The sequence below is a fragment of the Hemicordylus capensis genome, chromosome 2 (assembly GCF_027244095.1).
Source record: "Hemicordylus capensis ecotype Gifberg chromosome 2, rHemCap1.1.pri, whole genome shotgun sequence".
Taxonomy (NCBI): domain Eukaryota; kingdom Metazoa; phylum Chordata; class Lepidosauria; order Squamata; family Cordylidae; genus Hemicordylus; species Hemicordylus capensis.
The window spans coordinates 297,219,087-297,232,724 of NC_069658.1; the positions used below are offsets into that span (position 1 = coordinate 297,219,087).

The 13,638-nt window shown below is 44.8% G+C and overlaps 1 protein-coding gene across 14 annotated transcripts in view; it reads left to right on the top strand.

Annotated features, from left to right (window-relative positions):
• Positions 1-13,638, top strand: part of GRIP2 (glutamate receptor interacting protein 2) — a 656,014-nt gene that overhangs the window by 634,152 nt on the left and 8,224 nt on the right. For 12 of the 14 annotated variants that reach the window (XM_053290766.1, XM_053290774.1, XM_053290767.1 and 9 more), the window contains 3 exons: positions 3,728-3,884; positions 7,026-7,146; positions 8,042-8,281. In XM_053290766.1, the coding sequence (XP_053146741.1) occupies positions 3,728-3,884; positions 7,026-7,146; positions 8,042-8,281 (518 nt within the window). Of the gene's footprint in view, positions 1-3,727; positions 3,885-6,613; positions 6,890-7,025; positions 7,147-8,041; positions 8,282-13,638 lie in introns of those variants that run through there. The other 2 variants (XM_053290771.1, XM_053290779.1) reach the window with 2 other exon arrangements.

A 13,638-nucleotide genomic window follows, 5' to 3' on the forward strand; every position in this document is an offset into this window, starting at 1 on the left:
TGATATATAGTCACCTTTATGCCTGTGTTCCTGTGAATTAAAACAATACAAGCATTCATTTTAAAAGTGAACCTGGCTACAGACCCCCTCAAACACAGGATACAGATAGAAAATTTACTACTGTACATATGTACAGATCTGTACATGCTTACACTACATAGACTGTACATGCTTGGAACATAGTAAGAGGATCACGACTGAGCTGGGGAGGGTTGATGAGAGGAAGGCACTCCCAGCGATCTCCCCACACAGATCAACCCTTCCCAGTAAGCTCTGCCACTCATGAAGCACATGAGTGGCGCCGCAATGAGTGGCAGACCCGGGAGCCGGAGGAGGAGGAAGTCATCTGGCATCCCACAAGGCACCACGCCAGGAGTAGTGTGTGTTGCAAGATTTCTTCGCTGCTGGGTGCTCTTGCTGCCTGGTTTTGTGCACACTCATACTGCAGGTATCCTGAGTGTGTGCACGACCAGGGAGTGGGGTGGAAGGGAGCCCTTGCACCCCACTGTAAGCTTGGGTTCAAAACCTGGGTAAGCTTGGGTTCAAAACCTGGGCTACACTGGCGAAGAGTGCTGGGTTCCGAACCAATCACAGCATTCCCAGATAAGCAACCCTACCCAGGTAGGGCTGCTGGTGTGAAGAACCTTACTGTGTGAATTGGGCTTATGTCATATTGGGACTTTTGTGTTTTGTCATTCAGTAGGATTTGAAGAGTTTATCTTCATTGTTTAAGGGAGCATGTGTTACTTTTGTTTGACTAAAAAAAATTTCCCTGGTTTTTCATTTTTCCTGCCAGACATGGAAAGGAGCAATTGCAGTCAGTAGTTTATTAAACTCTTTGCAGCAGCTCCTTACCCCTCAGTCATTTCATGTGCTTTTCATACTATTCCCCGCCCCCATCCTTTCTCTATTCACTACCACCAGGAGCTGTGGGAGGATGGGTTTAAAAAAGAAACGGAGTTCAGGAGGTGTAGGAGGAATGCTACAAGCCACAGCAAGAATAAGCTGCGGTTGAATAATAAACAGGTCCACACAAAAAATCAGTAATGCAGTTACACAATTGAATTCCACAGCATGGCTTGAAGCCTTTTCCCTGTGGCTGACATCATCACAATGGAAGGTATAAACATTTGAGGAACCAAATGGTCATAATAGTCAAACCTCTAGTCCATTAGGCAAGATGGTGCAAATAGACCTTAAATTGAAAGGTTTATGAAGTACTATTATTTGTGTGAGAGAGGTTTGTTTGTTTTTGATGTTGAGTTCCCTTTTTCTCATAGGTTTTTATTATTTTAATGCCTTCACACACACACACCCTTTTTTATGGCAGCATCTCTGTTCTAGTCAGTAGTATATTTTGTATGGATTTGAATTTCATTGATTCTTTGCTGCTCTCACAGCTGTTAACTACTATTTGAATGCAGTAATTCATTCAAAATGTTACTATATAATACAGGTTGAGTATCCCTAATCCGGACATCCAAAACCCAGAATGCTCTAAAATCCAGAAACCACCATAGCATGCGCCCGCAGTACCAACTCATTGCGGCTGAGTGCCTCGTAACAAAACAAAAAACAAAACGCCTCAGCTCACTCGCTCGCTTGGGTGCTAGAGACGTTAAATAAGACCTAAAAAAATAAAATACAGTGTAACCTTTCGTGTTTAGACTTGGATCCCATGCCCAAGATATCTCATTACAGTGTGCAAATATTCCAAAACCCAGAAACGTCCAAAATCTGGAACACTTCTGGTCCCAAGCAGTTCGGAGAAGGGATACTCAACCTGTGCTATGCTATTTGAAAGCAGTCATTCAATGAAAAAGTCAGTTGTGTGCAGCAGCAGTGTGAAAGATCAATTCCATATTGAGCAGTTTTAGGAAGAGACAAAATAAAATGGCCAGTTCTGTAATGCCTTTGCATAGATCTCCGTTGCAGCTGCCTTTGAAATCGATTCTGGTTTCCAGCCCTGTATGAACTTATTTTTGAGATGAGTCAAAGGGGCAGAAAATGGGAGCCAAAAATGAGCAAGGAGTTGAAGCAACTTCCCTGCAAGCTAAGACTAAAGCATTTGCTGGGGGTGGGGTGAGGAGGGACACCTAGGAAGGGGTGTAATAGTGGTTTGTAAAATTAAGCATGGTGTGGAGAAGATTGATAAAGAGATGTCTCTCTCTTCCTCTCTCAATACAAGAACCTGAAGTTGCCCAGTGAAATGCAGGATAATGGGATTCAGAGCAGATGAAAGAAAGAAGAAGAATGATGAAAGAAAGAAGAAGATGAAAGAAAGAAAGAATGCGTCTATTCCTCTTTTAGAGCAATCTAAGCCACTGGCCATCACTACATCTTCCAGCAGTGAATTCCAGGATTATGCAATGTTTGAAGTACTTCAAACATTGCATAATCCTGGAATTCATTGCTGGAAGATGTAGTGATGGCCAGTGGCTTAGATTGCTCTAAAAGAGGAATAGACGCATTCACAGAGAGCAAGTCAGTGGCCAAATGGAACCATGATGGCCAAATGGAATCATGGTGCTGAGAGGTCATTTACCTCTGAACACCCAGTTGCTGGGGGCTGTTGCCTTTATTCTCTCCTAATGCACTTCCCAGAGGCATCTGGCTGGTCACTCTTGGGGAACAGGATACAGGGCTAGAAAGTGATTTGGTAGGGCTCTTCATATGTCCATGCTCACCTTGAAAACTGTTCAGTGTTGTACAGTTGTCTGTGGTTGAACAGTAAGTGTATACATTCAGATTTCCAGCCCTAACATTACTGGTGGTGTTTAGGGTAGGTGGTGGGGATGTTTATTCTTCGGGAGCACTTATGAGATATGAAAAGGCAAACATAGCCAGTGCTTGTACAATACACTTTTTTGCACATTACTGTTGAATCTAAACTTATAGCTTCATACTTGACAGCCATTTGAACTCTGCTGTGAACCTGAATGACTTTGGCTTGAAGTGATGACATGCCGTCATTTTGTCCTTAAGAACATTTAAGAATATAAGTCCTTTTATTCTGAATGCAAAGTGCTGCAGCTCACCATCTTTGCAAAGCTCTGCAACTCACTTTCTTCAGTGCTTTCAAATTCTTCAACTCCAGGAGAGTGTGCAAGAACAAGGGCAATGAGATGTTTAAGGGTATGTGGAAGCAACACTCGTGCAGTCCAGGCCTCTCTGTTGTTGTGAGGAGGTCAGCCAGCACAGCTCCGTTCAGCTTTCTGCAGCACCAGTCTTACCAAAGTCTCACTGGGACCTTGTCGGCAGTGAAAAGTGAACCTTTGAATCTGAAGAAGAATCTGCCTTCTTCTGAGTCAGAAGACCAGTGGTCCATCCAGCTCAGTACTGCCTGCAGCAACTGGAAGCGGCGTTCCAGGGTCTCAGGCCAGAGTCTTTCCCTGCGAGATGTCAAGGATTGAACCTGGGTCATAGCATGTGCTCTACCTTTGAGCAACAGTCCCATCCCTAAAGGGGTGTCTCCAAATAACAAATGCTTAAAGAGTCTAGCTTTGCTAATCAAATCAGAAAATTGGGAGAAAATTAGTACAGGTGGCCCTTGTTATCTGCGGTCTCAGCACCCACAGTTTTGTATATCCATGGTCGAGTCCCGTTCTCCACAGATCCACAGATCGAGAAATACAGTCATTCAAATTTGCATCTCCACAGTTCCTAGGTGGCTTTCTAAAACAGTATCCTTCCTGTCTCTGTCTCCTTCCTCTCCATCATATCTCAGTAGGTACATACTTACCTCAGGCAGTTGGTATTGCTCTTCATCCACACGAGTGGCGATCCAGCAGACAGAAGAGCAGCACCCCTCCTGGAGACCCCAGGAAGAGTTACCCATTCATGGATGGCAGTTTCAGCGAGGATGACTGGGACAAGCCCACCAGGTATGTTCGGCATGTTAGCAAATGAGGGGAAGCGGGAGAGTGAATGTGCAGAAGAGTGAAACGTATGCAAGTATGTGTGTCACGGAGATTCTTTATTTGGAACATCTTGTCTCGTTTCCTACTAGCTTTGATATATTTTGATAAATATATTTTCTTTTTCGTATAAGAAAATCAGCTGCATTACGCACAGGTGATTAAAGCATTGTTACCTTGTTGACCCATAATGTTGGAGGAAGTGTTAATAAAAAGCCACCTTGTGTATTTGACCATACTGTGTTAACATCATAGAGTATGGAACAGCCTTGTTTCTCTCTTCTTGTCAAAATGTTGCTCCTGTACATCTAAGAAGCATGTGTTTTAGGGAAAGGGTGTCTGGATAACTTCATAGTCGCCATGATTTTATGCAAGAAGAGGTCGCCGTTAATGCAGAATCCAGCGATTCCCTTGAAATCATGAATATCTGTTTGAGTTTAGTATTTGAATGGCAGACTTTATTTTTAATTAAGATACAGTTTTGGTTTTGGTTTAATTTTAATAAAATGTCATTGACATTTTAAAGTCAGTGTTTTAGCCTACTAAATGCCCAAATACTAGTTTAATTAGCATGGAATATCCTCCTAACAATGGAGGGAAATAGTAACCTTTTTAATTTGTGGTCTGCATTTGATCTTTGAGCACTGTTGACTGCTCAACATTGGTTTACCTGTTTTTGCTGGATGTGTTAATGGCCAGATGTGAAGGCAATTTAGAATGTACGTATAAGAAGGTGGGGGGTGTGTGTGTGTGTAGTGTTTCACACAAGGTGCACAAATGCCCGTTTGTGTGCAGATGATTTCTAATAATACACCACCCAAAAGCAACTTCCCAACTCGCTTTTTAGTGGCCTGACATTTGAGCCAGCACCCGTTATCCCAGATCTAGAATGTGATTCATGCATTAATATTGGTAAAAGCAAAGTGAAATGGTCTGCAGAAGTGCTTAGAACTATTTTGTTCTGTTAACACTATTTTATTCTAAAATGGAAAGCATGATTTAGTTACCTCGACTGGGTGGGTGGAGTGGGGAGATGCCACTGACATTAGTTTCTCTACAACAACCTGTTATTTGACTGCGCAGCCCAGACGGACTGTACTAATCTCCCAGTTTGCTAATAATAGGGACTGGCACAGTGCCTCTGTGGCTTGTGGGTGTCGAGTAGCCTGAATCAACTTGCCTAACATCCATGGGTGGAGTGGTGGGGGGCAGTTTCTGCTCTGGATTGAGCCAGTTCTATTGAATTCAGTGGGGCTTACTCCCAAGTAAGTGGGAGGATTCCCCCCCCCCACTGCCCCCGGAAATTGTCCTGTGGACACGCATGCTGTCCCCTGCAGGAATTCTGCACCTAGAAGTGCCCTCCCAGCTGCTTGTCATGGTGCTGTCTCTGTGCCATGGCCAGTGAAGGATGCCCAGCTGCAGAATTCACAGGCATCTTTGGCCCTGGTATCTTTGCAACGCAGTCTGGTTACCCAAGTTGCTGCAGCTTATGGTGGAATTCTTCTGCATTAATTTCTGATCAGCCTGCTTGGCATACAGATGTGAAAAGAAAGGCACTCCTGAACAAAAGAGCTGTCAGTCTAAGGGAAGGGAAACAGGGTAAGGATAGAAGAACAAAAGTGAAGGCAGCTCCGTTAAAATGCGTTTCTATGAAAAACCAAACCCCACAACCCCTCAACTCAACATCCCTTGTGTTTGTGTCGCAGTTCTTTGTAGTGTTGACCCATGAAAACAATAATCATCTCCTCGGCATGAATTTCCAAGACCATTTCATATGACTTTAGTTCATCTTTAATTGCTGTTTTCCCTTTAGAGATCTAAGAAGCGACACTGAAACATCCACTTTAGTGACTCTTCTTTGAGATTGGGAAGCAGGCATTGCTACTGTGCACTTCGTCAGTCTTCAGCACTGACAAAACCATGCTAGACTAGGCTGGGTGTGTGTAGAGGGTCCAGGCTCCATGGCTTCCCTCTCGATGTGGGCCAGAATCAGGGAGGGAGGGAGTAGTTTTGGCCTTTCCCACTACAATGGCCCTAAGTGCAGAGCTTTGCTTTTCTCCTATAGGAATGAATGGCAACTGTTCACTTAGATGGGAGAAAGCAAAGCAGTGTGCACTGAAACACCACTCAAGTTGGGGCTCCACTGGCCCCCTGTCTCCAGCGACCTCAGCCATTTAAAATCAAGCTGTTGAGAAGCATTCCTGCTTATCTCTGCATAGCCCCATCCTGGGTTCTTGCTTGGCCCCATTAAACTTGGAATGGAATGTTGGGAGAGTGGGTCGGGATATTCATAATTGGCCATTGCTTTTATAGAAACCTGTATGAGGGAAAGTGGCAATTTGCCCACTTTGTGCAAGGATGGGTAATAGAGGCAAGCACACATCTTTCTGCTCATGAGTTCCTATCTCTTATGACAGGAAGGGGCGATAGAGCAGGTTAAAAAATGGGATGTATTGCAAGTATAACTATTGACTTACAAAAATGGGAGGTTAGATTTCTCAGAAATGCATACGGGCTGCATCTAGGTCCTGTGCTATCCTCTGTATATTACCGTGTACAGTGTTTAATTGCTTGTCTAGTATAGGGCAAATCATTTTATATACATCTTTTTCACATTATTTATTCCCACAGAGACCTGATGTATTTCTCATTTTCTCACCACGTCTGTTACCCTCTGTGTTTTTCTCTCTTCTCAGGTGTTCTGTGTCTCAGATCTGAACTCTGTCCCATCTGCCTTTTGTACTAACAGTCTCTGAGGCTCCTGGTTTACCCATAATGCATCCTTTTTTTCTTTTACTTCTCTATTTCATCAAAACGTCTTCCTAAACCTACAATCTTCCTACAGGCACTTTTTATTTACCCTTTTGAACTTGACATTACTGCACCAGTATAATTCTTCCTCTTGGAGGACTTTGGCCCTTGTTAGTGAAAGTGCATGGAGGTTTTGTATTTGGACTCTCTTGCCTGAAAAAGTTCATATTGTTTGCTTTTGTATATGAAGACTCTGCCAAGTCTCTGCTTTTACTGGCGAGCCACTTGCTGTAGCCTTGCGGCTTCCGTCCTGCTGCAGAAGAGTGCTGACAATCTTTGGTTCCTACGTTACAACAGATATCCCAACCGCCAAAATGGCCTTGAGACTGCACATGAGGATAATTTTTGGCGTGTTTTTGGAGAAGCTTTGGAGGACTTGGAAACATGCGGCCAATCTGAGCTTTTGAGGGAGATTGAGGTAAATTAACCCTTGAATGCAGAAGTGGTCTAGCTGTTCCATTGCTACCACTCCTCGTAAGTTTTCCTCTTTTTGTATTACTTTGAGCGGTAGCTTCTCCAGTTGTGCTGGGCACAGGAGCCAAAGGATACACTCCCCCTTCCCTGAGTAGTTAGAATGTCAAGGCTGCCCTTATAGCTTGTCTTTCCTTTGAAGAAAGCTCACCAGCAACTTATGGTGTCTTGTTTATATTTACAAAGGTTCACAAGCCAGTGTGCAGACAGATCCGACTTGTTTCCCCAAAATTCAAGCTGCTCTTTTGCTCACCAAGTCCAAGTCGCTATTCCTCAGCACTACTTGCACTCATTCTCCCAGCCACAAACTGGTTTCATCCCCTTCTGGCAGAAGGGTGATTCTTGCATCCCAGGTGCAAGGAGTAGTCCATTTCCAAATGATACTTATGCCAAAAGGGGAGCCACTCTGCATAGCAGAGACTTGCAGCAATATTGAGACACAGTGGGTTGAATTGCATGAGCCATATTGGCATCCTGGCGAAAATGTCTGCACAAGTTAAAATTATAGTTACTTGTCTGCATATAGATTCACATGGTGTGGCAAAGGCAACTGCATTTCAGTAGCATTCCAAAGCAAACAAACCTAAGGGGTGTTGAGCAGTGCTGCCCAGTTCTCAGATTTCCTTTTTGTTGGTCTTGTCCACTTGTGTTCTGGAAGCAACAGGGGGAAGGCTGTAAAATACAGGGTTACCTTTTCTTTATCAGCTTTTCAGCACACCTCTGAGCATCTGATGGGAAAAGGGAAGATGTAAAGCCTGGTGTGGGCACTTCCTCCATGTCAATCCTTACTTGACAAGGCTCACTTCTTCTTGCACTGAATTTTGCTGTTCTGTTCTCTGCAGGCATCCATCATGACTGGAAGTGTACACAACCTGGGTCTCGATGGGGGCAAGTTGCTCATGAACTCTGTTAACCAGTCTGGATTGAGTCCACCAAGGAAAGGGAACTCCAGGAGCTCAGGTGAAGGGCAGGGCAACAACAATGTCACCCCCACCAAGAAAAATGAGAGGAATTTTGAGATTAAGATGATGAAGGATGAGATTCAGGAAATCATGTCTCCTACTCCTCTTGAGTTGCATAAGGTGTGTTCTTAGTAATCGTCTTCTTGCTGGTGTCTACTTTGTATACTGAAAGCCTTTTAGGACAGAGTACCGTCTTCTTGTTGTTATTGTTTCTATGTAAACTATATTGAGAACTTTTCGTTGTTGTTGAAAGGCAGTGAATCTGCCTAATTTCCTTTCACTAGCCCTACAACTGATCTGAATTTGGTCCAAATTGGTTAGGCATTTCACAAGTTATCTCACTTGCACCTCAAATTTTCATGTGTCCACCATTTTTGAATCAGGGTGGATGACATAATTAAAAACTACACCCTTGAGCTGTCCCTATGTATCCTTACACCTGTAGCAAATTTGATTCAAATCAGGCAGTTCACAAGTTAGCGCAATTGCACCTCAAATGTTCATGTGTCCACCTTCTTGAATTGGGGTGGATGACATCATCACAAATGCCGAGGTGTCCCTGTGTGTCACTCACTACAACTGTACCATATTTGGTTCAAATTGGTTAGGTGGTCCACAAGTTAGCCCACTTGCACCTCAAACGTTTACGTGTCCGCCGTCTTGAATTGAAGTGGATGGAATCATCACAAACTACTCTTTTGAGGTATCCCTATGTGTCCCTACAACTGTACCTGATTTGGTTCATATTGATCTAGGCATTGCAGAATTGATGGGAGTGGGGACACACGGTTGGACACACCTACACACAAAATGCTGCGTGATCTGATTAGCCTACTGGATAGTAGGCTAAAAAGTAACTGTCTCATTATGGATTTACCTGTGAGGCATGACTGGTATGAGCTGGAAGGGCTTTGACACATTTTCAGAAGATGAATATATCAATAGCTACTCACCAAGATGCCTGGGGTGGGCATCTGTTGAGCACAGGATATCAGGGAGTGAAGCATTCCACTATGTCAGTAGCAGCCAGTGCCCTATGGGAGCAGATCAAGCTCTCTTTTCTGGAATTCATTTTCATTCTGCAATTTAGATTATAGAAATCGCCACTCTTTCAAAACAGCAAAAGGGTCTCATGGTGCCTTAAGGACTTGCACATTCTTGGTTGCTTATGCTAACATAGAACAAGAAGAAGAAGGTTAACATAGCAACAGCATCTGATGAAGTGGTCTGCAATCCACAAAAGCTTATTCTTCCACTAATGTATTAGTCGTTAAAGGTGCCACAGGACCAGGTTTGTTGCAGCAAAAAAAGACAGATTTCTGAATTGGTTGACATAAATATTTGCCTCTGAGCGTTCTTTGAAGAGTCTCTGAGCATTCTTTGAAGAGAATCTGGCAAGGATTCCCCTTTATTATTGTGGTTGTTGTTTTTATTACTATTATTAAGCATATTTTTACACCACCCAAAACCTGTGTCTCTGGGCGGCTCACAACAAAACCAAAAAAGTTAAAACATTAGTCAAAACAGATAAATGACAACAAAGAAATTAAAATATTGGTTAAAACAAATGACAACAAAAAGTTAAAACATGACAATTTAAAACCTTAAAACAATATTTTAAAACAATGTTAAAACTGTTAAAACAGTATTTAATTAAAAGCCTGGGTGAACAAATGTGTCTTTAAAGATTTTCTTAAAATTGTCAGAGATGGGGAGGCTCCTATTTCAGCAAGGGAGCGTGTTCCAAAGCATCAGGGCAGCAACTGAGAAGGCCAATCCCCGAGTAGCCACCAGACGAGCTGGTGGCAACTGCAGACAGACCTCTCCTGATGATCTCAGTGGGTGATGAACTCCAACAACAAGACCAAGACTAAGTCCAAGTCCGTCAGCTCAGTTAGGGACTCTGTTGAGCAGCGGGGCGACTGGGGCACCAACAGAAGTCCCAATCTGTCCCTGGTCCCCAAGCTTAGGTACACACATTCGATATGGTCTGGCACCTCAGCAGGGATCCTGGTAAGGGAGATGTTATTCTTATAGACCACAGCCACTCCACCTCCCCGCCCCTGGTCCCTCACTCACTCCTCAACAGAGTACCCTGGAGGCAGAAGCTGGGACCAAACCGGGCCACCAGCCTCCCCCAACTAGGTCTCTGTAATCCAAACCAGGTCAGCTTCTGCATCCATAATCAAATCATGAATGGTTTCTGATTTGTTCTGGACCAACCTGGCATTACAGAGGAGCAAGGTGAGGTTCCGAGGGTGGTTGGCACTGCTCCCCGAGGTCAAAGAGCTGACAGGGCAGCCAGAAAGGGAAACAGCTATTAGGTTTCTGATTCCTCTTCCCCTGTAATGACCTGCTGATCTGCCAATGTTATTTCTTCTGTTCCCCACCATTCTGGAATTGCCACCCCATAATCAGTGGATACGGCCCCTGTTTCCACATCTCCAGCCAAACCCAGACACATTATAAAAGAATCTCACCCAGGTCTCAATTAAAAACAGAAGCCAAACTAGTAAATGCGCCCCTCCACATGCAAGTACTTGGACCAGGAAGCCTGGCCCTCGTCTTTGCTGTCCCCCAAAGTGGCTCCCCCAAAGGGGCAACCCGCTTTGGTGTTGCCCCTTTGCTGGCAACTCCTTCAGTGGCGGGCCCGCCACCACTGGCAGCACCCTATATAGCTCTGAGCAGGCAGCTCTAGGCAGATGGAGTCCAGGAAACTGCCAAGTCACCCCCTGGGCCCCAGTCCTGCAAAGCCTCACCATAGCACAACAGCATTTCTGGGGCAGGGAGGCAGATGGCAAATGGGGGGGGGGAGAAGGAGAAGCAGACAGGCATGCACCCAGTCCCTCACCCTGTCCCTCACCCTGGGGTCTGTTTAGGAGCAGATGTTGTTCCTCCTCTTCTTTCTCCTGCAGGCTTCCAGGGGGCTGGAGTCACTGGCAGCACCCTATATAGCCCTGAGCAGGCAGCTCTAGCCAGATGGAGTCTAGGAAACTGCCAAGTCACCCCCTTGGGCCTCAGTCCTGCAAAGCCCTCACCACAGCACAACAGCCAGTCCTGGGGGGCAGATGGCAAATGGGGGCAGAAGGAGAAGCAGGCAGGCAGGCTCCCTTTACAAGTAGGGATTTGGCAACAGTAATTCTGGGGAGGGGGATGAAAAATGCTGTTATTTTCCACAAAGGGACTGAAAGCCGATGGCAGCAGCACTGGGCGGGTGGGGGATGTAAAAATTCTTCTTTTACCTGTGGCAAAGGCAAGACTGCTAGCCAGTGGTGGGGATGGCACCTGATCCGCTGCTGATCACGCTGCCCATTGCTATGGGGCGATGGCGTCCGTGGTGGGAGCAGTGACGGGGGCTCCTCCAGCCCCACCATTGGACTCCCAAAGGCAGGGCCAGTCATGCCTGTAGCTGGCTTTAGGCCTCTGCACAGGCACAGTGGCCATGACAGGGAGGTCTGGGCTGCTGCACCTGTGCAGAGGCCCAAAGTGGGCCCAAGGCATAACCAGCCCTGCATTTGGGAGCCCACCGCCGCCACCCCCGCCATAGACGCCATCCCCCACCATGGACGCTATTGCCTCATAGCAATGGGCAGTGCAAACAGCGGTGGATCAGGCGCCATCCCCACCATCTCTGCTGCTGCCATCCTAGCCTTGTGTTTGTGTTTTTTCTGCTGGTAAAAGAGATAAGAATTTTTACAACCCTCCCCCGCCCGCACGCTGCCGCCGCCGCCATCGGCTTACAGTCCCTTTTGGAAAATAAAAGCATTTTATTTTGCCTACCCGAATTATTTTATTTCGCCTCCCCAAGTAATTCACCTCCCCGAATTACTGTTGCCAAATCCCTACTTAAAATCCTTGCTGGATCTTTCTTTACAAGTATGCCCCTCAAAAAGGCTTGGGGGGCTCAATTGTCGGACCAAACCAGTGGGTGGGAGGCTGCTCAATTATTATTATTATTGTTGTTGTTATTTATTCAATTTCTATACCGCCCTTCCAAAAATGGATCAGGGTAGTTTACACAGAGAAATAATAAATAAATTAGATTGAGCCTGAGCCTCTCGGATCTGATCAAATTTAGTTTGAATTTGAACTAAACTGGGATTTTTGGTTTTGTGCACATCCCTAATTTATTATCACTCCTGGAAGGCCTATGAGAAACCAGAGATTTACCCCACAAACACCGCAGTGTTATCAGGGGTGCCTAATCTATGCTAACAGCAGTGGCCTGTAGCCCATTCCTGTACAGAGGAATATTTACTTATGGCAAGAGCCTCTCCAAAAAGACTGGGCGGGGGGCGGGGGGCTGGAACCATTTCGCTAAAAATTGAATGCTCCCATTTACATAGCAGAGATTCAGAAGTCAGCTAAAGTATTCTGTCTGAAATTAGGGGTTTTAAAAGGGCAGATTAATTGTACACTTGTCAGCTATCAATGTTACCCTGAAAATAGCATCATAACTTTGACCCCTTTTTGTTCTTGAGCAACTAGTAAGGGACTCCACACTTTCTGGCACAAGCAGTTGCGTTGATTTCCAGCCTTTATTGCTTGGAGGCAGATCTTAAAGAACATTAACACCCAATGCCAATGATTGTTTTTATTTTCCCTCCTTCATTTCACCTGGTGAATATTTCATACATATGTGCCCTCAAGTGGCAACATCTGGTATTTACCACCTGTAGGGCTCCTATTAGTATCTTTTAAGCTTTTCCCATGAAAGAACAGCTGCAAGGCCACATTCATGAGAAATAATTGCCACGACATCCAACAGCATAAAGAAAAAAAATATTTTGGGAATTTTGTTAGTGCATATGGAAACCAGATCTGGTAGTCTAAATTGCATTGTACAGCTTATTCCTACCAAGAATTGAAAATACTTGTCAGGACTGAAACTCAGAATTTTTTTTTTCCATTTTCTCCAGCCTCTCCTTTGCCTTGCTTTCCTTATCCCTTTTCTCGGGAACTGGAGTCATGAGGGACCTCTAAGGAACCAACTTCTAAAACACAGAGGGGAGGGAATGGACTATAGTTCTTAGTACAGGATTCAAAACCAAGTGAGGAAAATAGCAGCAGTTAACTGAAATGCTCTGGAATTTGTCCTAGAGAAAGAGTAAAGCTCTTGGAGGCTTTATAGGTTCTCTGTTTTGCTTTGTTTTGCTGAATGACTTGATTAGCAAGCCAGAGGTTGCCGGTTCGAATCCCCTCTGGTATGTTTCCCAGGCTATGGGAAACGCCTATATCAGGCAGCAGCAATATAGGAAGATGCTGAAAGGTATAATGTCACACTGTGTGGGAGGAGGCAATGGTAAACCCCTCCTGTATTCTAATTTGAATCTGAATTCTGACTTAAATTCAGCTTTTTCTCCATAATGGTCAATTGGGAAATTGAAGAAACTCACCAATAATCACCGATTGGTCCTAGAGCCTTGAAACTTGCCACACATATGAGGAAGGGGGGCAGGGTCCCTGTAGTAGGGATG